This window comes from Moschus berezovskii, chromosome 25 (assembly GCF_049115385.1).
Source record: "Moschus berezovskii isolate FMDL1 chromosome 25, NW_MosBer_1.0, whole genome shotgun sequence".
NCBI lineage: Eukaryota > Metazoa > Chordata > Mammalia > Artiodactyla > Moschidae > Moschus > Moschus berezovskii.
Window position 1 is genome coordinate 23149546 of NC_142484.1, and position 23540 is coordinate 23173085.

A 23540-nucleotide genomic window follows, 5' to 3' on the forward strand; every position below is an offset into this window, starting at 1 on the left:
CTGACTCGATGGACATGAGTTTGAGTGAACTCCGGGAGTCGGTGATGGACAGGGAGGCCTGGCGTGCTGTGATTCATGGGGTCGCAAAGAGTCGGACACGACTGAGCGACTGAACTGAACTGAATACATAATTTTGGACTTTTCTAATATTAAGCATCTAATCCTAGTGAATAGAATTAAAATGAAAATCTTCTGTAGGATATACCTCTAAGAATGAAAAAAAAATCATTTAATTGATAGATATTGTTGATAGTACCAAATGCTTTATGATGTAGTTGAATGTGACCTTGATTCTCTTACTGTGCCTTGTCAAATTGCTCTTACTCTTCAGTGCAGGAATCACAGCCATGGCCCCTACCCTCCAGGATTTGGTCGACATGGAGTCTGTGCACAGGAAAACAAAGAACTTGCCAAGGCGAGAGAAGCTCTTCCTCTTATAGAGGATTCTAGTAACTGTGACATTGTAAAAGCTACTCAGTAAGTCTTCCTAATGCTTTGTTTTATCCTTAGTTTGTGTTGCGTTTTAATAACCTGTGTGCAGTTCATGGCACTCCCGTGTACACCTTCCTCCCTTCATACTCCAGTGATCGTATGTTTGTCATACCAGCATCAGAGCATTTGATGCAGTGCCGCGTAGTTTTTCATTAATGGTCTCCCATTAGATTGTGAACTTCTGAGCAAAAGCATGTCTTTTTCATCTTTGCTTTTGCACAGTTTGTCTTGTATTACGTGCTTAATAAATGTTCATTGAGTGAGCAGATGGTTTTAAATGACCCTCATGCTAGACTCTTAAGTTTGAAACACACATCTTAGGCTTTTAAAATGTACTGCAACCTAAATATGAAGATGACATAGAAGAATATAACTCACACATTTATGAGTATTTTCTGCGTAGCTGTTGTCTTGGGTGCACTAGAAGAAAGTCTGTGAAATAGAAACAGGTTTTCTGACCACTTGAAACTATAGTCGGTTGTTTTGCTTTCACTGAAAATGAAATATGTTTCGAGTTTCTGCTTAAGATTTCCACCTGTGGGTATTTGCATTAAATCATTTCCAACATTATCACCCTCATGGATCTCACTGATTGTTAACATCTACCACATCTCTTGGCATTGAATATGTTTTGAAATATTTTACCTGTCGAATTATGTTAATTAGTAGGCCACTTTATTAGAAATCAAATATAGGCCTGCCTGTCAGAGCTTCTAATCTGCATGAAAGAAACTGATGTTACTGCACGAACTTGATATAATTTCTGTCAAAAGTGAAGATGTTCGGTGATTAGTTAACCTGTTTGGCTTTAATGTAGACTAATATATTACTTATGTTTGTTAAAGAGTAATTGACAATTATTTGAATATTCTAATTACTAATTTATATTAACTCTGGAGGCCCTGGGAACCACTACTTTTAGTTTAGTTCAGTTCAGTTGCTCAGTCGTGTTCCGACTCTTTGTGACCCCATGAATCGCAGCACGCCTGGCTTCCTTGTCCATCATCAACTCCCGGAGTTCACGCAAACTCATGTCCATCGAGTCGGTGATGCCATCCAACCATCTTATCCTCTGTCATCCACTTCTCCTCCTGCCCCAATCCCTCCCAGTATCAGGGTCCTTTCCAATGAGTCAACCACTACTTTAGTTGAATATTATTTGAGATTGTTTGTATTATTATATTTATATGAAGATGAGAGTGTTCTTGAGGTAAATAGATATTTGCTTTAATTAAAATGGAAACATTTAAATGTTACACTGCTTCCAGTAAAGCTCTGTTATAATAAGTGTGAAAAATTAGGCTCCATCACAGGAATCTCAATAAAAACTCATATATCTTTTGTAAAATTTTCTTCAGGTCTTGGACTTTCTTAAGTGATTGTGAAAAGATTAAGGTGGTATTTGGGAAGGATGAAAAAGAACTGGTTAGGATAGGTGTTTTTGTATTTTCTAAATCATCAATGTCCTAAATAATGTGTACTCTTTATGTTTCTCATGTAAAGGGAATATCTCTCTTTTTCTGATCTCCAATTATTTTTTATTAATTAAAAATTTTTTTAATTGTTGGAAAATTGGTTTACAGTTTTGTGTTGGCTTCTGCTGTACAGCAACACAGATCAGTCATAATTATATATATATATATCCCTTCTGTCCTGAACCTCCTTCCCCTCCCCCCCCCAACCCCTCTAGGTCATCACAGGGGGGAGTATTTCTTTTCCAATAAAATGTTAAAGTTGAGATTTTAAAGATGGAGAATATAAATGTATATATGTATCATTATCAACAACTCATTTTTTCATTAATATCTTCACTTCTCATTGTCAAATGGGTATCTCTCTTTTAAAAAAATGCCATAAAGACAGGCATGTACACATTTTGATGAGGTGGAAGTTACTTAATTTAATGGTGTGGGAAACAGAGATTCTGCCATTTGTTTTGATTTTGACCCTTGAAGGCATAGTGAAACGTTTATGTCCCTCTAAATGAAAGTAAGTTTCAAAGAAACTAAATGGTCTAGTAGGACTTAATAGTTTCTATTGAAACAGAGCTAATGAATGATTTTGAAAATTATTTTAGCATTAAAAAGAGATATTTCTCTCCTGCTTTTCATTCTGATAGTTAAATAACTCTCTTAAATATCCCTTCAGTCTTTCCCTCCTTTTCCATTCCTTTTACCCGAGGCTCCCTTTGCGATCACCTGCCTCTAATACAAGAGCCTCTAAGCTGGTCTCTCAGTCTTTACCTCAAATTAGCTTCCATACTGCACCAATGTGATCTTTCTTACAGCCCAAAGCCTGAGTGCTTTCTTTTTTAAAACCTGCGCTGGCTTCCCCTTGAGCCGTAAAGACTAAATTTCAAAGCATGGCAGAGAAGGATCATGCAGGCTTTGCCTGCCTCTCCTCGCCTCATCTCCTGCCATTGCCTTTCTTATGCTTTATGCTTTTGCGGTGCTGAATTGCTAATTATTTCTCCAAGTATCCGTGTAGTGTCATATCTCTGGTTTTCAAACATGCTATTCCCTCTGCCTGAGATGTCTTCCCTTCATAGCGTGTATATCATGTTCCATCTAGTTCAGGAAGGGCTAATCATTCCTTCCTTTTCTGTACCTATTCCATGTCCATGTTTTATTGTTGAATTTATCCCGTTCCAGTTTGCTTTTAGTCTCGCTCCCTTATTGTGAGATCATTGCTTGGGCTTTGTTTGATTCGGGGATAAGATTATGGTCCAGAATCAGCACCATGCATTCCTGGTATGTAGTGGAAGATCCAGTGAAACTTACTGAAAGAGGGAAACTGTGAATGTTAAAAGTTGATTTCAGAAAATCAGGTAAGTCAAAATAGATTCATCTGTCTCATCAGCTAGTTGCCAAGTTTACTTCTGTTGTTTGGCTTAACATTCCATCCACTTTGTGAATACCATTGCTAAATATTATATTTCTGTGTTGACCAAAAGACACACTGGATAAAGACATGGTAAAAGAAAGAAATTTTGATAGCTGAAATTATTTTAATGGTATCAGTTATGACTTTTATTTTCTGTCTTATTGCAGATACGGAATTTTTGAACGATGTAAAGAGTTGGTAGAAGCAGGATATGATGTCAGGCAACCAGACAAAGAAAATGTGTCTCTTCTTCATTGGGCTGCCATTAATAACAGGCTGGATCTTGTAAAGTAAGATGGGGATATATGTGTGTTAATTAAGTGTGTGTTTTATAATTCTAAACTTTTCCTTCATTTGTCTTTTCTCTTTTCAAGTGCAAGTATGTATGTTTAGCCATATTTAATCCTTTATTATAAATGAATGCTTGAACTTTGTGCCATGCACAGTGGTTATTATAGTATTGAAAAGGACCTCAGAGATCATCTGGACCAGAACTCTCATTGGCCCAAAAAGAAAAATTAAAAATGAAGTCACAGTTCAGGCAATGAATCTGAACATTTTTGGACATGGTACAATGGGCTGATTCAAAACTGGGAAAGGAGTACATCAAAGCTGTATATTGTCACTCTGCTTATTTAACTTATATGCAGAGTACATCATGCGAAAAGCTGGGCTGGATGAAGCACAAGCTGGAGTCAAAATGCTGGTAGAAATATCAATAACCTCAGATATGCAGATGATACCACCCTTATGGCAGAAAGTGAAGAGGAACTAAAGAGCTTCTTGATGAAGGTGAAAGAGGAGAGTGAATAAGCTGACTTGAAATTCAGCATTCAAAAAACTAAGATCGTAGCATCAGTTCCCATCACTTCATGGCAAATAGATGGGGAAACAGTGGAAACAGTGAGACTTTATTTTCTTGGACTCCAAAATCACTGCGGATGGTGACTGCAACCTTGAAAGACACTCGCTCCTTGGAAGAAAAACTATGACAAACCTAGACAGCGTATTAAAAAGTAGAGATATTACTTTGCCGACAAAGGTCTGTGTAGTCCAAGCTATGTTTTTTGCAGTAGTCATGTATGGATGTGAGAGCTGGATCATAAAGAAGGGCTGAGCACCAAAGAACTGATGCTTTTGAACTGTGGTGTTGGATAATACTCTTGAGAGTCCCTTGGATGGCAAGGAGTTCAAACCAGTCAATTTTTAAGGAAATCAACCCTGAATATTCATTGGAAGAACTGGTGCTAAAGCTGAAACTCCAATACTTTGGCCACCTGATTTGAAGAACTGACTCAGTGGAAAAGACCCTGATGCTGGGAAAGATTGAAGGCAGGAGGAGAAGGGGACAACAAAGGATGAGATGGTTGGGTGGTATCACCGACTCAATGGACATGAGTTTGAATAAGCTCCAGGAGATGGTGAAGGACAAGGAAGCCTGGTGTGCTGTAGTCCATGGGGTCACACAGAGTAGGACATGATTGAGTGACTGAACAGTAACAACATGTTTTTCACAATAGAACAGATAGTTTCACCAAGTTTAAAAGAATCACTGAAATTGTTATATTGTAATAATGCCAGGAGGAATGGATGGGTAGGGGAATAATTTAATAGCAAAATTAAATATAGAATACATTTTAGATTAGGCATGTATTGGGTTGTATAAAATTATTCCCCTACATAGAGCACTATTGTGGTTTTTTTTTCCTGTATCTTAGCATGTAAAATGTGTATGTGTACATAAATGTGTATATGTTTTGTATTATACACATTTAAAATCCTTGTGGTTTAAGAAAGTGAAAATATACGGAAGGTTAGAATATTGAGATATACTCACAGCCATACTCCTTTTCTGTGGAAATAAACTGGTGTGTTGTTTAGATAGTATATATGAAGCACAACTCTGAAATAATGAGACTTAATTCCTGTAAGCCACAGAAGCAAATAAGTCTCTTTACCTTATAGTTTCACTTTATACAGTGTATCCCATCTATGCCTCCAGTATAGAGAGTGAAGTGCTCAAAATGTCTAATTTTTCTGGAAGAATTTTGAATTATTTTTTTGCTACCTACTTTTAGCATCATTATTTCCACATAGTAATTCTAACTTTAAGCTGTTAGTTGTGACATAGTTTCACCTGTCTTTTTGGAAGTTAAGTAGAACATCTGTAATAGAAACCTTTTATTTAAATATAAACCATTTCAAGAGTTTTGTGGTTAGAATAAGCAGAGAGTATGTGTTTAGTGTATAGTTGTAAAGGAATACTCATGACAGCAGGAGTAATTACTTACATGATGAGAATATTTCACCAGGGATCTGTTTGATGCTGTTTTGTGAATCTTTCAGACTTCTGCAGATCTGAGTGTTTTAGAGAGGGGCATTATTATAATTTCTGTTTTCGAATACTTTTATTACTAAGAAAAATGGATGTTTTCTTTCTTAGTATGAATTTTAAGTTTTAAATCTTATTTTCATTTGTGTCTGCCCTTAACAGGTTTTATATTTCAAAAGGCGCTGTGGTAGATCAGTTGGGTGGTGATTTAAATTCAACTCCTCTTCACTGGGCCATCAGGTAAAGGTTTCTTTAAATACTGAAATTGCTGTTCAGAATCAAAACTGACTTACGTATTTTCTGAACATTACGGACTCGCACTTTGCAATAGAATTTTCTGTGAAGATGGAAATGTTTGTGCTGTCCAGTAAAGTAGCGCCACTAGCCACATGTGAAATGTAAAGTGTGGCTAATGCCACTAAGGAATTAAGTTTTTAATTTTAGTTAATTTGCATTTAAATAACTATATGGCTAGTAGTTCATGTTGGAATTGCAGTTACAGACCACTTGAAAGACTTTCTTTTGTTTTTACCCCTTCATTAAAAAAAAATACAGTTTTAAAGAGTTTCCATAGATGATGTTTCTGTGTTTAATTGAGGGCCCAAACTAAATTATATGTATTATATTTTATAATCAAAGTAAATATTTTTAATATTTGATCACTTGGACAAATGTGGTAGTTTAGTGAGTGTAAACTCCATCAGTTCTTTTCCCTGGTATGGTTGGCATCTGAAGCTGAAGTTAGTAAGTGTCTATTTGGATACTTAGCAGCTTCTTCATCTTTCATTTTAACTCCATTCTCTGTGATCGGTGGAATGATACGAACCTGAAACTGAAGTGGATAATTGTTCATTTAAGGCAAGGAGTTGAATATTTTCTCTGGAGTCGAGAATTCTGAAGAATCTGGGGTTAGCACATCCCCTTCAGCTACAGTGCTTTACATAGAAATGAGCCGTATTCAAAGAGAAATATGTAGTTCCTAAGACAGTATTAATTGTCTGGGAATTGTTACCCTTCATTCAGCATACCTGTTTCATGATTATATTTTGTTTTTAAAATAACAATAGCAAAGTCCAAGTGATTTTTAATTTCCATTTATTGTTTGTTATGTAAAATTATTTATACATGGTAGTAGTCTTACACATAAGATTTAAGGTAGATTGGAAGGTTATTATTAATAATTATTACCTGCACTCAAGGACTCTCCAGATAGTTCTAAGTTTGGAATGTCTACGTAAAAGATATTTAGAGAAGCTCCAGTGTTTTAAAAATCTGTGCACTGTTAAGAAATACTCTTTGTATCTAACCACAGTCCCTCATGTCTTAGGAATATTAGTTTCTCCCTGAATTTTTCTCTTTTGCACTATAAAGTACAGTATAATTTTTCTCTTTTTTTCCAGACAAGGGCATTTACCTATGGTCATATTATTACTGCAGTATGGTGCAGACCCCGCTCTCATTGATGGAGAGGGATTCTGCGGCATCCACCTGGCCGTGTTATTTCAGCACATGCCCATTATAGCATATCTCATCTCTAAAGGACAGGTATGTTTTGAGACATATTTTATATTCCAGCTGTTGTAAATCTGAAAGGACTCAAAGGATCGTTAGTAACAGTCCTCCTTTTTAAGGTCTAAAAATCATTTTTACAGATACCTGAATGTTCAAATACTAGCCTCAGTAAGTCTAGCTATTGAATACTGCTTTTCCAGCTTCACTGAAGCAAAAAGGATAGGTCATTTAGCTCAGTAACATGTAATAGTTGTTTCTGAAACTTGTAAGCTTATAATAGTTTTTCTTGTGATCCCAGTAATTTGCAGAGTTTTTAAAAAACATGACTTCAAAGCCTGTATTTTTCTTCTGGTTGAATTTGGAAATGGTAGTCAGAACACTAAATTAACCCATCATTTGCTTTCATTATTTGAGTCCAAGTGGAGACCAGTTTAAATGTATGTTTCTTATTGTTCTCTGAAGTAATCCCATGAAAAATGACTTACCTTAAGAGACATTCATTTATGGCACTTGTTAAATTATGGGTTGTTGGCAGTGGGAGTTTCACTGTCAGTTCTACTTGCCTGGGATATGCTTTCTGGTAACAACTAGTTTATATATCAGTAGTTTCATCTGTAGCAGGCATGGAAACATGTTTGTACAAATACTGTTGGAATGACTGTGTTCTCTTTAAATAAGCACTTTCTGTTAGACTTAGCAATTCAAGTAGAATAATTATAACCTCTTGGTTCTGATTTTGGAAAACTGTATGAAGAGTCATCTTTTCTACTTCACTTTGGGCTTCTTCCTCCAAGGCCTGTAAGAATATTCAATCATTGACTTTTTTGGGGGGTTGGGGGCCCTTGGTTGAGGTATTATATATATATATATACCTCATCTCTGGACCCATTTTTTTAAGTGGACCGTATCTTTTTGGAGCTATGATTTCCTTTTTATTTCCTGTATTCTCAAAAATAGAAAAGAATTTTTCATGTTTTACTCTTTGAAACATACTAAATCCAAAAATACAATATACTTTGTATTCTTGCCTCAGAAGGTAGAGTTCACTTTTACTGAAAGTGTTTAAGTAGAGACTGGATGACTTTGTCCAAGAGGTGATAGTTTGAATTAATGTGTCAATTAAAGTCTAAACTAGATAACTTCTAAGGTCTCTACTGTCTCATATTTGATGGTGATTATCAACATTTTCTGTCCCTTAGTCTTCTTCCACTCACAACATACAACATTTAAAATCATATATTCAGATTTTTCCCTTTAAAAATATTTTGTAGGAATCAGTGGATTTTTACCCAATGGATGTGAAACAGAACATTGTTTTATTCAAATGATATTTGAACCCTTGTAGTTCAGATATTTGAGCTGGTGGTGTTGAATGTATTAAAGAGATACTTCTACTAAGAGAGGAAACAAACTTGACTGTGTTTACAGTTAAGCTGATGAACTCTTCTTTTTTTAACAGAGTGTGAATACAATAGACGTAAACGGGCAGACACCTCTCATGTTATCAGCTAACAAAGTACTTGGGTAAGTAAGTGTAATTGAATTGCCTTATTCTGACTCTTGATTCCAGCAGTTTAAGTATCTTATTCTATGTGAGGTGACACAACATTCTGAAGAAAGTAAGATTTTCCGTCTTGTGACTGTGACATGCACTTTTAATGTAGTTGTAGTTAGAAAAGCAGCGTTGAAATAAATTTTCTCTTTTCTGATAGCTTTGGGGAAAAGTTTGAAAGCTACTGATAAGAAAAAAAGTTCCTTACAGAACACCTGACGATTCCAGAGCATATACTTATTAACAGAATTTGCACTTCTTAGTTTATGTTTCTCAAGAATGCTTACAGGTTTAAATGCTCCCATAATTTGAAATCTAGATGATAAATATGCATTTCAAAAACCAGTAAGTTTGAGGGTTCTCTGATATTGTTGACTACTCTGAGAATATTAATTATAATTGATGAAAATTGCAGTTATGAAAATAGCATGTTTATTATGTTCATATCAGTTCCTTACATACTTAAGTTTTTGTGTGTTTGATCATTACTACTTGTGATTATTGGTCACAATACTGTTCAACTTCTGTTATTCTTCTGTTCGAATACATGCTACACTTTGTCCTTTATCAATTTTATTTCCAGCATTGTACTTAGTTTTTGAGTCTGCTTTTACTTAGGATGTTGCTCCTAGGAACTGACTTAGTTCTGATGCTACTTCCTTTTAGTTCCTAGAGTGATAGGGCTCGAATTTGGGGTAGAATTTTGTCAAAAAGCATTTTGTCATTTTTGCTAGTAACTCTCAGGTCATGTATAATGTTTAAAAATCTTGAATAGAATGAGTAAAATAGATTATTATTTTATTAAAGGAATCTCTTGAGTAGTCATGAAAGAAGTAAAGGCATTGAAGATGAAGTAAAAAATATTTCATTGAATTCTGCTTTCAAGTCAATAACTTTCTGTGATAAATAATTTAGGGCATTTTTATACCACTTTATGTAATAAGTGGTTGGAGGGAGAATGTGAAGTTAGCTTTTGGTTTATCTCCTCAAATATGTTGTATGTTTAATTTTTTAATTGGATAAATAACATTATCCAATGTTATTTAATGTTAGCCAAAGTAAAAAAAAGAAAAAAACGTTAACCATTAGATCAATAACATGAAAATAAAAATTTGAAAAACAAAAGCAATTATTCCATTGTATTAATGTTAAAATTACATTACGTAGCAGACAATTAATAGATTTCTCTTGGGGCAGCAACTTGGGCCTCACCAGTATTAGCACCTAGAATAAAACTGCGCAGAGAAGTTCTGCAGTTTGCAGAATACTTACTGATTGGTTCATTGATAGATTATCAAACAGGTTTATTATTTACATTTACCCTTCAAATCATTCTAATAAATGATCCTTGGTGTTTTATTGTTTTGAGACAGGCCAGAACCAACTGGATTTCTTTTAAAGTTTAATCCTTCTCTCAATATAGTTGATAAAATACATCAAAACACTCCACTTCACTGGGCGGTTGCAGCAGGAAATGTTAATGCCGTTGATAAGCTCTTGGAAGCTGGCTCTAGCCTGGATGTCCGAAATGTTAAGGTATGGCCAGGTGTTTATCTCTCTTAGTTTATTATGTCTTCAGTTACCACAAGATACATAGAAACAATAATAGTTGGTTACCCTTCGAATAAATACATTGAATCTATGATTCTCCTGAGTTTGTAAAACTTCTTTAGCATTGGGACTTCCCTGGTGGCTCGGTGGCTAAGATTCCATGCTCCCAATGCAGGGAACCTAGGTTCAATCCCTAGTCAGGGATCTAGGCCCCACATACCCCAACTAAGAGTTCGTATACCACAGCTATAAAAGATCCTGTATGTGCAACTAAAGATTGCATGTGCCGCAACCAAGATGTGGCTCAGCCAAATAAATATTTAAAAAAGTTTAGTACCTACGCTGTATCAGAAATAAAGTTGAACTTTTTCTTTCTTTCTTAGGGAGAAACCCCTCTTGACATGGCCCTGCAAAACAAAAATCGGCTCATTCTTCACATGCTAAAAACGGAGGCCAAAACTAGAGCCAACAAAAATTTCAGACTTTGGAGATGGCTGCAGAAATGTGAGGTATTTTCAAACAGGGCCTATCCCGTGGGCTCCAAGAACTGTTTGTCCATTTGTTTTTGTGTTTGAAGGCATCAGGGAAAACCAAGGAGTTGGCCTACTGCTGCATTGTATCTGCCGATTATATCTTTCCCATACATCCTGTAACCCAAAGTTGGAAATTTGTCACTTTTACTGTCAATTTATTGTTGGTTCTCAGCTAGATGGCTCGATAGCTCTATGTTATCTTTTGAGTACCATAGCATACTTCCACATTTATTTCATGAGTGAATTGAAACACAAATAGTTTAGATTCTTAGAGAAGCAAAAGGAAAAATCCTTGTTGCAAGGAATTTTATAGGAGTTATTCTTAAAGAACTTGTTCCTATTAAAATTTTTTTCAAAGGGGAAATAATAACATTCAAAATGTTTTCTTAGAATCAGGAGGCGTTAAACTTAAAAAATGACAATGTTGCAAGCTTCAGGCATATGATGTCACTTCATAAAATTAAAAGCATCCAGAATTTTGAGAGATGAAACCTAACCTTTATTCTTCTTTTTAACTTGAAAGTTCTTCTGAGTGGTGGTCTTCTAAAGTCAAAAGTGAGCAACAACAAAAAAGTGAATGGAATGATAGAATAAATTAGATTAGAATGATCAGCTTGCTCTTATGTCCAGCAAAATCTAAGTTGTAATAGAGAATGTATTATTAAAATGGATATTGGATTGATGTTACTGTTTAACGTCTTCAGATATGATAGCATTGTCTTCAGAACATATAGAATACCTTCAGTTTCTAGATTAATAGGAATGAGATTTCTATGCAGAGGATCCCCATGAATACTACACCAATTTTGCATTTAAGTATGGGAAGGGAGAAAAAAAGAAATAACAGTTACTCCCTAGTCTCCTTTGCCATCTCCTCTGCTCCCTCCCGTGCTTTATTAGTTGAGTGTCCCAGGGTTTTGTCCTTGGACCTCTTTTCTGTCTAGTCATTCCCTTGGTGGTTTCATGTACTTGCATGGCTTTAAATGCTGTCTATATGTTGACAACTCCCAAATGTATCTTTAGTTCAGACCTGTCCATTTACCTACTTGATTTATCCATTCACCATCCAAAAGGCATTGTCAGTATAACATCCAAAACTGAGCTCCTGATCTCTCCTCCCCACTGCCCCCAACTATTCCATCCAGAGCTTCCCCATCTCAGCAGGTGGCAACTTACTCTCCAGTTACCGTTGCCTCTTTGTCATATCGCGTATCCAGTCCATCAGAAAAACATAGTGACTAGTTCTGCCCTCAGTGTATATCCAGCATCTGACCCTTTTCACCACTTTACCATAACATTTTGGTCCAGCAAAATGAATTCCTGCAGCTCTCTGACATTTTCCTGCCTCCACTTACTGCTAGTCTCTTCTCAGTAGAGCAGTCAGATGAACCTTATGATGTAAGTCAGATCCTATCATTTATCTGCTCAGAATCCTGTGATGTTTCCCCCTTTCTCCCAGAATAAAAGCCAAAAACCTTAGAATAGTTTCCATTCAGCTTTCTCTATACTCTAAAATTTACTTAGCACATTTGTCTGTCTTCCCCTGCTAGAATTTAGGCTCCATGAGAGAAAGACTTTAAATTCATTGATGTGTTTCCAAGTGCCTAGAACAGTGCCTAGCATATGATGTACACTGGAAAATTTGTTGAACAAGGAAATAGTGTGGCTCCTCCGTGAGTGTTGTATCTGCAATTAAAATTGAGATTCACATTTAATTGTTATTTCTGTTCTGAGATTATATTGCATGTAGATTCTAAGTTTACCTTTAAAAAAACAACCCTAGACTTGCTCATTTTGTGTTATCATGCAAATTAGAATTAGAAGCATATTAAAGACTTCCTATCATTTGAAATTGACTTCCCCGGTGGCTCAGAGGTTGAAGCGTCTGCCCGCAATGCAGGAGACCTGGGTTCGATCCCTGGGCCGGGAAGATCCCCTGGAGAAGGAAATGGCAACCCACTCCAGTATTCTTGCCTGGAGAATCCCATGGACCGAGGAGCCCGGTGGGCTACAGTCCACGGTGTCGCAAAGAGTTGGACAGTCATTTGAAATTAGCCATCCTTAGAATGTGGTTTAGAGGAGTAAAGATTGTAGAAGATAGAGCAGAATATAAAGGTCATGCATACTGGAGTTAAGGGACCACATTGCACAGATGTGGTGTCTGGCTTTAATACAGACAACCACAGTGTTGCTTCCTTCTTTTAACTTTGTGGAATAAACTCATATGTTAGCATCCTGAGGATGTGTTTCAGACTTTGACCTCCATGTGACATATGACACTGAGAACTACTCTCTTCTTGAAAGTCCCTTCCCTGGCTTGACTGGAACATTTCTTCTGGTCCTCATCCTGCCTTTCTGGTCATACCGGTCACACTTCCTTACTTACCTTTTGGGACTTAGCTTTTTTCCCCTTGAATATTTCTGTTGGCCAAGCTTCTGCCCTATTCACCTGCACACAGTCCTCAGGATGCTTTTCATTCCTGTCTTTCTAGTCGGTGTACTGATTAAAGACTAAGTTTTGTCCTGTATGGTAGATCTGCTTTTCTGACTGACTCCTGGCTATCTCCTAGATGTCTGTAATTCCACATGCCCTAAATGAAAGTCGTCTTTTCTGCAAACTTGTTCCTTCTGACTTTCTTTTTAGGGCATGGCACCATGCAGTGCCCAGATTGGAACTCTTGTACTTTCTTTGTTGAGTCTTGGGTATATTGATTTTTGTGTGGTCTTTTTGTCCTGTTTTATGCCTTCTGACATAATACTGTTTGAAAGAAATTATTTTTTTTTTAAATGTCAGCTGTCATTAACACGTTTCTAGAAGATCAACATTTCTTGGAGTGGAATAAAGCAAAACTAAACATACTGAACTGAACTGAAACATGTTTAAGCAACATTTTATTAATGCAAGATTTAAAAGATTGCTTTCAAGATTTGTAATTTCTTACAGTTCAGATTTATCTATCAGCAATTTTGAAGGAAAACTGTGTTGTGCTATTGTATTAACTTACCATATATTTAGGAAATAGTTTTTCTTTTGAACTATTATTAGGTGCTTAGGAGGTAAAATCCATTAAGTTCTAAAATTCTGAATCTCTTAATAGGGCTTCCTGCTGCTGCTGCTTTCTGTGATTACCATGTGGGCTGTTGGATACATATTGGACTTCGATTCAGATTCTTGGCTTTTAAAAGGATTTCTTTTAATAATATTGTTTTTCCTGACGTCTTTGTTTCCAAGGTGTGTATTAGTCTTTGCAAAGCTGGTTATTGCATTTCCAATATGAGTACTCCTTTTTTTTTTTTTTTTCCCACTATTATTAGCTGGAGCCACAGATTTTTATTGAGCTATGAATGTTACTTATCACATAGAATGATCCTCAAGGTGGGAGGGCAGGGCTTTGGTGGTTTGACTGAAACCAAATCAGTCAATCCGATAATTTAATTACATTGAACAATTGGTAGAAAATAAATATCCTAGCTCACTTTTTTTTCCTGGGTCACTTTTTGAATTGTTAATGAATAATTGGAAGATTTTTGTAACTATTTTGCATCTTGAAGCATTTTTGCCTATTTTTTGGAAATTGTTTTTTTCTATTTAAATCTAAATTCATTTTAAGCTAGTTTTTAGCTCTTAATGTTTTTTAGGTAAGAAACAACCTAAGTAAATCATAGGAAGTTATAAAATAGTAACTGTGGTATAGTTCTATTTTTAATAAAATAGTCATACATTATATATATATATGTAGTCACTGGTTAAGAATCAGATTGCCTGGGTTCAAGTCACGCTTTACCACATGACAGTCTGACCTTGAGCAAGTTGGTTTACCTCTCTGTGCCTCGATTTCTTCATCTCTAAGATGAAGATGATGTTTATGACAATGCCTGCCTTGTGGTTAATACAAATATAATGGTTAAAATCATGACTGATGCCCAGTAATCAGCACCCAGCGCTTCTTTTCGTCTCCCTTCCCCGGTAGCGTGGCATCCAGTTTCTCACGTGAGTAATGGGTCCCATCCTCGATACTGCCCCCTGCTGTTCTTCCCTGCCCCTCACCCGCACACCCAGTGCCCTGCCAGGTCCTCCCTGCCCTGTCCCAGCTGGCCTGCTCTTGCCCTCTCCTCAGCTGGCTCCTTCGGCGAGGCCTCCTCACTGATCTCCTGACTCCAGCTCTTACCCCACTGTAGTTCCTCCTCACTCAGCAATCAAGGGTGGGCTTTTAAAAAAGCAAACCAGTTTCTGTCTTCTCTCCCTGCATACAGCCCTCCCGTGGCTTCTCCTTGTCCTCAGAAGGACATCCGGACTCCTTGCCTGTGAGGTCCTATGTAATCACCCCTTCCCCTCCAGCATTGTCCCTTACTTTCACTGCCCTCCAGGCTTCTTTCTGTTTCTAGAACATACCAAGCTCATACCCACCCGGGGCCTTGGTTCTTGCTTGTCTGTCAGTCTGAAGGGCCCTGTTCTGTACCACGTTGTTACGTAGCAGGAGACGTCTCATGGGCCTCAGTTCCCAGCATCCCCTCGTCAGCCAAGCCGTGTCTGACTGGCTCTGCTGTATCCTCCCCTTGTATTTTCTTCATGTCACTTCATTACTGTTTCCTGGAATGTAAGGCCCATGCAAGCAGGATACTTGTCTCTCCTGTTGAAGGTTTTCAGTCACTGAAGAAAAGAAAAATGTAAAAATGATGAGAATAAGAGAGAGTCTAAAAGAAAGTGTGTGTTGCTGTCTTCAAGGTGTGATTATGAGTGTTGCTATGTCCTTTGTCTGCTTACCAGCATTTTGTGGAATAAGCATGGGTTTCTTTTGTTACTTAAAAAAAAAAAAGCATTAGCGGAATTTTACCACTTAGTCATTCAAGAGCTGGACAGTAGGCTGGAAATGAATTTAAAAGCTCAAATTTCTGAAAAATAGTAAAATGCCTGAAATTGCCTGCTATTCAGAAAATTTGTAAGTTAGAGATAGTCATTCGTTTTCCACTAATTGAATTGACTTGGTCTTCAAATAAATTTTAAGCCAAATTGAAATCACTTTTTTTCTTTTTTCCAGAGAGAAAGCAAAGGCTGGCACAATATCTACTCACCTAGGATAGGGGCATTTGAGATTTTGTTTTAATAGAAACTCACATTATAATATATTTATATGGAGACTTTGTGAGTTGAGGGCTTCATATGCTAGGCTTAGCATATGGACACTGTTCAAATGGGAGACAAATGCATATGGCAGCTTTGTCCATTCTACTTTTATTTCTTCCACTCTTTAGAGTCCCAATTTCACGGAGTAAACAGCTATAAACTACCACTATTACTAGGCTCCACAGGAGGTTGTTTGTTGATTCAGGCTGCTATGTGATACCTGTCAGAAGTAGACAGGTCGTAGTAGCAGGCTGTTACAAATAAGATAGTTCACTGCACCACTTAATTAGGTCAAAGAAATTTTGCTGCAGACAAGCCATGCCATCAAGGTTATGTGGGCTCCAGTTGGCCTATTCTGGCAGCATATTGGGGGCCTGAGGTTTCGGATCTTTACTTGTTGCCAAGTGTTATTTTATCATAGTTGTGCTTAGGATCTTGATAGCTTTTTAAAAACCCTTTAATACATGTGTTCAATCATTGTTGTTTTATGATATAAATTTTAAAATAGATCTAGGTAAACTATATTCGTGCATAGATTTATTGTATTGAGTATTTAATGTAAAAATTTTTTTTTCCTTTGAAACTATAATAGTAAACATTTGAGTAAGTTTTATGTGGACTTCCATGTTGCTTGTGATCCAAGCACGATGGTTGGGGGTTGATGACTAGAGCCACCGGTAACCTGTATGTATCTTTTTATGTTACGTGTCTGCTTCGCAGGCTGATTGGAGGATAAAAATGCTCAAGGTTGTGTGCCTCTGTGTGTTTCAAAAATACACTGCTAGCTTCGCATTTAGCTTGTTAAATGTGAAGATGACTCTCACAGGGATTTAAATTTTTGCATTTTGAAAATATAACGTGTATTTGAAAATACAACATGCCAGAAATACAAATATGTGTTTCAATAGAAATGAAAAAGATTAACTGAAAATACAATGTTGTTGGGAGTGAAATAACATGTAAGTTAGTTACAGGAACTAAAACATTGACTTTTTGAGAGTCCCAGTATTTCAGTTTTCTCATGTGTAAAATGAAGTGATGGTGGTGCGTAGCTGTTACCGCATGGAAAGTGGCACATAGCACTTAGTGAAAGCTGCTGTTATCTGAGGTCTTCTTTATTTTCACTATTATTATTATTTAAGGGAATATAGAACTAAGATGAATATGACTCATACTTACTTTCACTAATACTTTATGTTTATACCTTTTTTCTTTTAGGTTCTTGCTCGGGTACAAGAGCCTTATATACTTACCAACAGTCTTTCTGCTGAGTTCCATTTTTTGGATGTTTATGACATGGTTCATCTTATTCTTTCCTGATATCCTTCAAGTTTACATTTAAATGCATATCTCATTTATTTTTAAAGAATGACTAAAATTTAGATACTACATTAGATCCAGGGAATGCAAATCAAATTTATGTTAATTTAATGGTCCTGATGGAAGGTGTTTAATGTTGGAAATCTGCTGAATTCTGGATATGATCTCAGGGTACACTATGGAAACAGCAGGTGTTTAGTATTAATTACACATAGGAAGGAAACAGTTTAACAATATATTAAAACAGTGAATGAATTATGAATTATTTAGATCCATAAAAATTACTGTATTGCCTTGAGGTTCTCTTTAAGGTCAGATGGTTCTTTTAACTTGGTCTGCAGTTATAGTCGATTAATAAATCTAGATACCAAGATTACCTGTATAGGTGGAATACTGAAGGAAATGTGTCCTCCTCAGCAGTGGTCAATGCGGTGTTATCATCCAAGACAGTGATTTTCAGTGCACGGTACACATAAATTTGCATTGCCACCCAAAATATATGTGAGACAAAAGCACATCCTAATATGTGCTTTACTCTAACATTTTTGTTTTTTATTCTATTTCCTTTTTAAAAAATGTGAGTCATAGGCCACTTAAATCTTTCATGACCTACCAGTGGATGGCAACTCACAGTTTAAAAAAACAACAACTCATCCAAGGGATTGGTTTATCACTTGAGGAGCAGGGCCCAGGCCAAATCCAGTCACCTGAAAGTGAGGATAGGGGTTACTTCTTAGTTTATAGCTATTTATAGCTCCCATTAGGAAGGATGCATTTTCTCCAGTTTTCAGAGTTCCCACCTCTTTCCAGGCTCCTTTCTCTCCATCATAGGGCCCTGCTGCTGCTAAGTCACTCAGTTCAGTTCAGTTCAGTCGCTCAGTTGTGTCCGACTCTTTGCGACCCCATGAATCACAGCACGCCAGGCCTCCCTGTCCATCACCAACTCCCGGAGTTCACCCAAACTCAAGTCCATCGAGTTGGTGATGCCATCCAGCCATCTCATTCTCTGTCGTCCCCATCTCCTCCCACCCCCAATTCTTCCTCTAGCATCTGACTCTTTTCCAGTGAGTCAACTCGTCGCATTAGGTGGCCAAAGTATTGGAGTTTCAGCTTAACATCAGTCCTTCCAATGAACACCCAGGATTGATCTCCTCTAGAATGGACTGGTTGGATCTCCTTGCAGTCCAAGGGACTCTCAAGAGTCTTCTCCAGCACCACAGTTCAAAAGCATCAATTCTTTGGCGATCAGCCTTCTTCACAGTCCAACTCTCACATCCATACACGACCACGGGAAAAACCATAGCCTTGACTAGATGGACCTTTGTTGACAGAGTAATGTCTCTGCTTTTGAATATGCTATCTAGTTTGGTCATAACTTTCCTTCCAAGGAGTAAGCGTCTTTTAATTTCATGGCTGCAGTCAGCATCCATAGTGATTTTGGAGCCCCCAAAAATAAAGTCTGACACTGTTTCCACTGTTTCCCCATCTATTTCCCATGAAGTGATGGGACCAGATGCCATGATCTTTGTTTTCTGAATGTTGAGCTTCAAGCCAACCTTTTTACTCTCCTCTTTCACTTTCATCAAGAGGCTTTTGAGTTCCTCTTCCCTTTCTGCCATAAGGGTGGTGTCATCTGCATATCTGAGGTTATTGATATTTCTCCCAGCAATCTTGATTCCAGCTTGTGCTTCTTCCAGCCCAGCGCTCCTCATGATGTACTCTGCATAAGTCACTAGGAAACCATTAAAAGCCTTGCTTTCCTTACAGGGCAGGAGAAGGGATGTGGTAGATAGATGTGTACCTTTAAGCATATTCCTTTAACTCTGTTATTTCTCTTTCTAGGAGTGATACACTTGAAAGAATACTGCTTATAAGAGAGATACGTTCATTCAATTTATTTTTTCATTGGAATAAATGTAAACTGAGACAGGCATATGATTTCTGAGTGCATTTATCACCCTTCATTATAGCATGTTTTTACTTTAATGATGCTCTTTATTTCTGAGCATTATCTCTAGTACTTTTCAGATTCCTTTAAATAAATGGCACAGTATATACCATGGGGGTCATTTTGACTTTTCAAAAGATTTTATTGCATTAACTTTCATCTCAATTACAGATTTGAGGGCAGCTTTTTTAAGCACTGGCCTTATGATCACCACTTAATAAAGGCTTGGGTGGTATCATTATGTGATACAAAAATACTTTATCACTTATAGAAGTCCCAAGGCTAGTAAATGTTTTGGTAATTGACGTAGTACTGAAAGGGCTGACTGATACTTTTATTTACCAATTCATATGCAGTGGAGTAAATATAGTTTAATTTAAATTGTGTTTCTTGATGACTTTTTAAATGTGGGTACATGGTCTTTCAGATTTTGCACCAAAAAAGTGTGGTAGTTTTTACATTGAATTATTTCAAATTTGCAGTGTCAATATTAACAAAATTGTTACTCCACCATAGTTTGAAAACCTCAATTACAGAGGTACTTAGTATTCAGCTGTGTTTACTGCTGTTCAGTATTTGTGAAGATGTCATAACATGAAAAGGACTGATTTGATTTCCATAACTGGCCAGAATCTTAAAAGATGGAGTTGACAGAAAGGTATTTTACTGATAAGTACCGCATGAAGCCAGTTGTTCTAATAAGCACCCAGGTTGCTGCTGCTGGGTCCAGGTCAGTCAGTAGGTGGCGCCATCAGATCAGTGTTTTCCAAGCTGAATGCTAAATGCTGTCTGAACTGCCTTGGGTGTGCACCGAGGTGCTGCCCTGGAAAGACCCATCCTGAGGGTGTAGACTAGTCGTGTTGCCATGTCTGGATTGCATGGAGCCTACACTCCCACAGCCGCTTTGCCCATCACGGGAAGATGGCTTGGGAACATGTGGGAGTGTGGTCTTTGGAATCAGATAGAATGAATTGGAGTTCTGGCTTTTTTTTTTTCTTGCTAGTTATTAAGTGAAGTGAAGTGAAAGTCTTTCAGTTGTGTCCGACTCTTTGGGACCCCATAGACTATAGCCCACTAGGCTCTTCTGTCCATGAAATTCTCCAGGCCAGAATACTGGAGTGTGTTGCCATCTCTAGAGGATCTTCCCAACCCAGGGATCGAACCCAGGTCTCCCACATTGCAGGCGGATTCTTTACCTGCTGAGCCATGGTACCATTGGGCAAATAATTTCACTAAATATCAGTTTTCCTGTAAATTAAGGATAACAGTACCAAGTTCATCAGGTGGCTGCAAGTATTACTATGTTACAATGTCTGTAAAATGCTGACCATCGTCCCCATTCTGTAAATAATACCTATTATTTTATTATTATCAATTACTCTTATGAACAAAATCTGTGTGGAAGGTTATATGTTGGAATTTTAAGAACAGCTCTAGGTTAGCTCTTGGGAGAAGGCAATGGCACCCCACTCTAGTACTCTTGCCTGGGAAATCCCATGGACGGAGGAGCCTGGTGGGCTGCCGTCTGTGGGGTCGCACAGAGTCGGACACGACTGATGCAACTTAGCAGCAGCAGCAGCAGGTTAGCTCTTGAGATGAACACTTTCTTTTAGTGCCTTTTGTGTGTACAGCAAGTGATATGTGGCTTTTATGAGGCAGGTTTGAGAGAAGGCCTTACTGATGAGTTTGGAAGTAAGATTAAGATTCAGCAGAGAGATGGTGAACCACTGAACATGATGTTTGGGATTCCAGCTGTAGCTGAGTTAGGTTTAAGAGGGATAAATGTGTGAAGTCCTAATGCTGAGTTTCAGACAATCAGCGTGATACAAGTATACATCATGGTGAGAATGACACAGCTTCAGATCAAATGAAAAAGAACAGGGAGCTTTGACTAGAAGCCTGGCATGTGTAGTGATGCGGCTTTCAAGGAAACCACTGTATTGTCTAGTAGTCGTAGGCTGTGAGTGTCCAGGCAAAAGACATCAGCATCTCACTGTTTACTGCACTGGTCAGGACACACCTGAGATGTGTTTGCTCTGTTTCAAATTCTGTTCTTTCGAAAAGAGACAGTGGTGAACAGAGGAACATATGCAGGAAAGCGTGTTGTTCGAGCAGGGATATTGCTGCTTATCCTGGAGGTGTAAGCTTTGCCTTCCAATTTCAAGTGCCTGAAAGTCTGTCATTTGGAATCCAGTGCCTTGTACAGAATGAGCACTCAGTAAAAATGTTGGAAGCATCTCCTGTAGCATCTGCCTATAGGGCAACTATAGTGTAGGTCTACAGTGTAGATATAAAGGCGCTAAAGAAGGAAAACCAGTTAATCCAAGTTACAAAATGGCAGATCTCAGATCCATGTTGAGAAATATTTTAGCTGCAAAAGGGTCACAGGCTGACTGGGGAGGCTGAATTGTCTCCAGATAACTATAATCCAGGGCTGAGTGCCATAGAATTAACATTCTTGGGTTCAGGGAAGGGAGAGAATCCTTTTCCACAGGGAAAGACCTCAAGTGAAAGGAAGGCCATAAGTTAGGTCTTGAAGGCAGTTAGGACTTGGACCTCCTAAAAGTATGATTTTAGAAATAGATGAAGAAAGTGGGGAACCCTTGAGAGCAGTGAACCATACAAAGCAAGGGCATGGGAACAAGGAATGCTTGGCCTTTATGTGAGGGAATATAGTGAAGAGATCCGTTTATTTGGAAGGAGAGAATCCATCAATTTCTGCAGGATTTGTTTTAAAGATTATTCAGAACAGGAGCCCAAATTTGTTCCACTCAGTACGTGAGATTATCCTGTGATTCAGTTGGAGGTTTTTGAGACTGTGTCATGTATGTTGATCAGGATTTTAGGGGAATGCAATTTCAATTTCACACAGCTTTTTTTTTTTGGGATCCTGTCTCTTTCATAAAGCCAGGCAGGGCCATCTGCAGATAAATCGATAAGCTAAACCAGCAAGATCCATTCCTGCCTACCAGAACTGGATGTGGTTGTGCTGGTTTTTTGTGGGTAAGAGCAGTGCTTCTCAAACTGTAATGTGCGTGTGAATCCCCTAGGGATCTTGGTAAACTCCAGAGTCTGCTTCTGCGGTTTGGGGTGAGGTCTGGAGCTCTACCCTTCTAATAAGCTCCCAGGTAAAGCCATTGCTGTGGTTCCACTGACCACATTTTGAATAGCAAGAGTTTAGAGTTTGTTGTGTGGCTATGTTTTTCCACTCTGAAGTTTAGCACCAGGCAGCTTGGCAACACCTCCGAAGGCAGATGAAGTTACTGTGTCAATATAATGATTTTAATCGGACAAGGAAAACTGGTTTACTGCTGGCTTATTGGTTCATTATTGCACATTCATTTGTCCTTCCCTGAAGCAAAATTTTCCTTTTTGATACAAAGGATTTGAACCACTTTAAAAGCACTTCAAAGTGGGTGATGTCTATCTTTGAAACACTTTATCTTAACTTTTGCCTAATATCTGCCTTTCCAAATAGTATCTAATTTGTAACCACTTTGCAAGGAGAGCAATTTCTTTGTTTCTGAATTAACTCAGCCTAATACAGGGAGGCCTGGCGTGCTATGATTCATGAGGTCGCGGAGAGTCGAACACGACTGAGCGACTGAACTGAACTGAATACAGCCACAAGAATTATGTTATTAAACTTCCGTGTAAGAAATGTTTGCTAGCATTAGTCTAATATATAGGGAAATATTTTTAATTAGAATCTATGAATTCAGTGATTTGTTTCTTTGAATAGTTTTGTTAAAATTTATTCAGTTCAGTTCAGTCACTCAGTCGTGTCCGACTCTTTGCAACCCCATGAATCACAGCACACCAGGCCTCCCTGTCCATCACCAACTCCCGGAGTTCACTCAAACTCATGTCCATTGAGTCGGTGATGCCATCCAGCCATCTCATTCTCTGTCGTCCCTGTTTATTAGCTGATCAGAAAATACTATTTTAGATGCTCACAAGAGAGGCACAATTACACCATTAGATATTAATTTGTTTGGATCTGGATGGTTTTTCAGTATTTAGGAGGTTCTTCATATATCGCAACTGTTCCTCTCAGTCTTTAATATGAGTTTCACTAATGAGAAGAGATAATGATTAGCCAACTATGAGCAAATTCCTATAGGAGTAGAACATAGGATGGGGCCAGGTTTTAGGGTTAGTCTGCGTAGTGGTATGTGTATGTAGGAAAGGTAAGGGTAGAGAGTGCAGAGTAAAGAGACTCTCAAGCACCAGTGATGAAACGTGCCTCCATCATGGTTAGGCTGTTCTTACTGGAAGCCTGATATGTTCCT

At 37.8% G+C, this 23540-nt stretch overlaps 1 protein-coding gene across 2 annotated transcripts in view; it reads left to right on the plus strand.

Annotated features, from left to right (window-relative positions):
* Nucleotides 1–23540, plus strand: part of ZDHHC13 (zDHHC palmitoyltransferase 13) — a 52203-nt gene that overhangs the window by 14442 nt on the left and 14221 nt on the right. The window contains exons 2-10 of one of the 2 annotated variants that reach the window (XM_055416027.2): nucleotides 332–477; nucleotides 3543–3665; nucleotides 5870–5947; nucleotides 7108–7252; nucleotides 8679–8743; nucleotides 10145–10307; nucleotides 10706–10831; nucleotides 13954–14087; nucleotides 17199–17299. In XM_055416027.2, the coding sequence (XP_055272002.2) occupies nucleotides 332–477; nucleotides 3543–3665; nucleotides 5870–5947; nucleotides 7108–7252; nucleotides 8679–8743; nucleotides 10145–10307; nucleotides 10706–10831; nucleotides 13954–14087; nucleotides 17199–17299 (1081 nt within the window). The remainder of the gene's footprint in view (nucleotides 1–331; nucleotides 478–3542; nucleotides 3666–5869; nucleotides 5948–7107; nucleotides 7253–8678; nucleotides 8744–10144; nucleotides 10308–10705; nucleotides 10832–13953; nucleotides 14088–17198; nucleotides 17300–23540) is intronic. The other variant, XM_088832012.1, reaches the window with a different exon arrangement.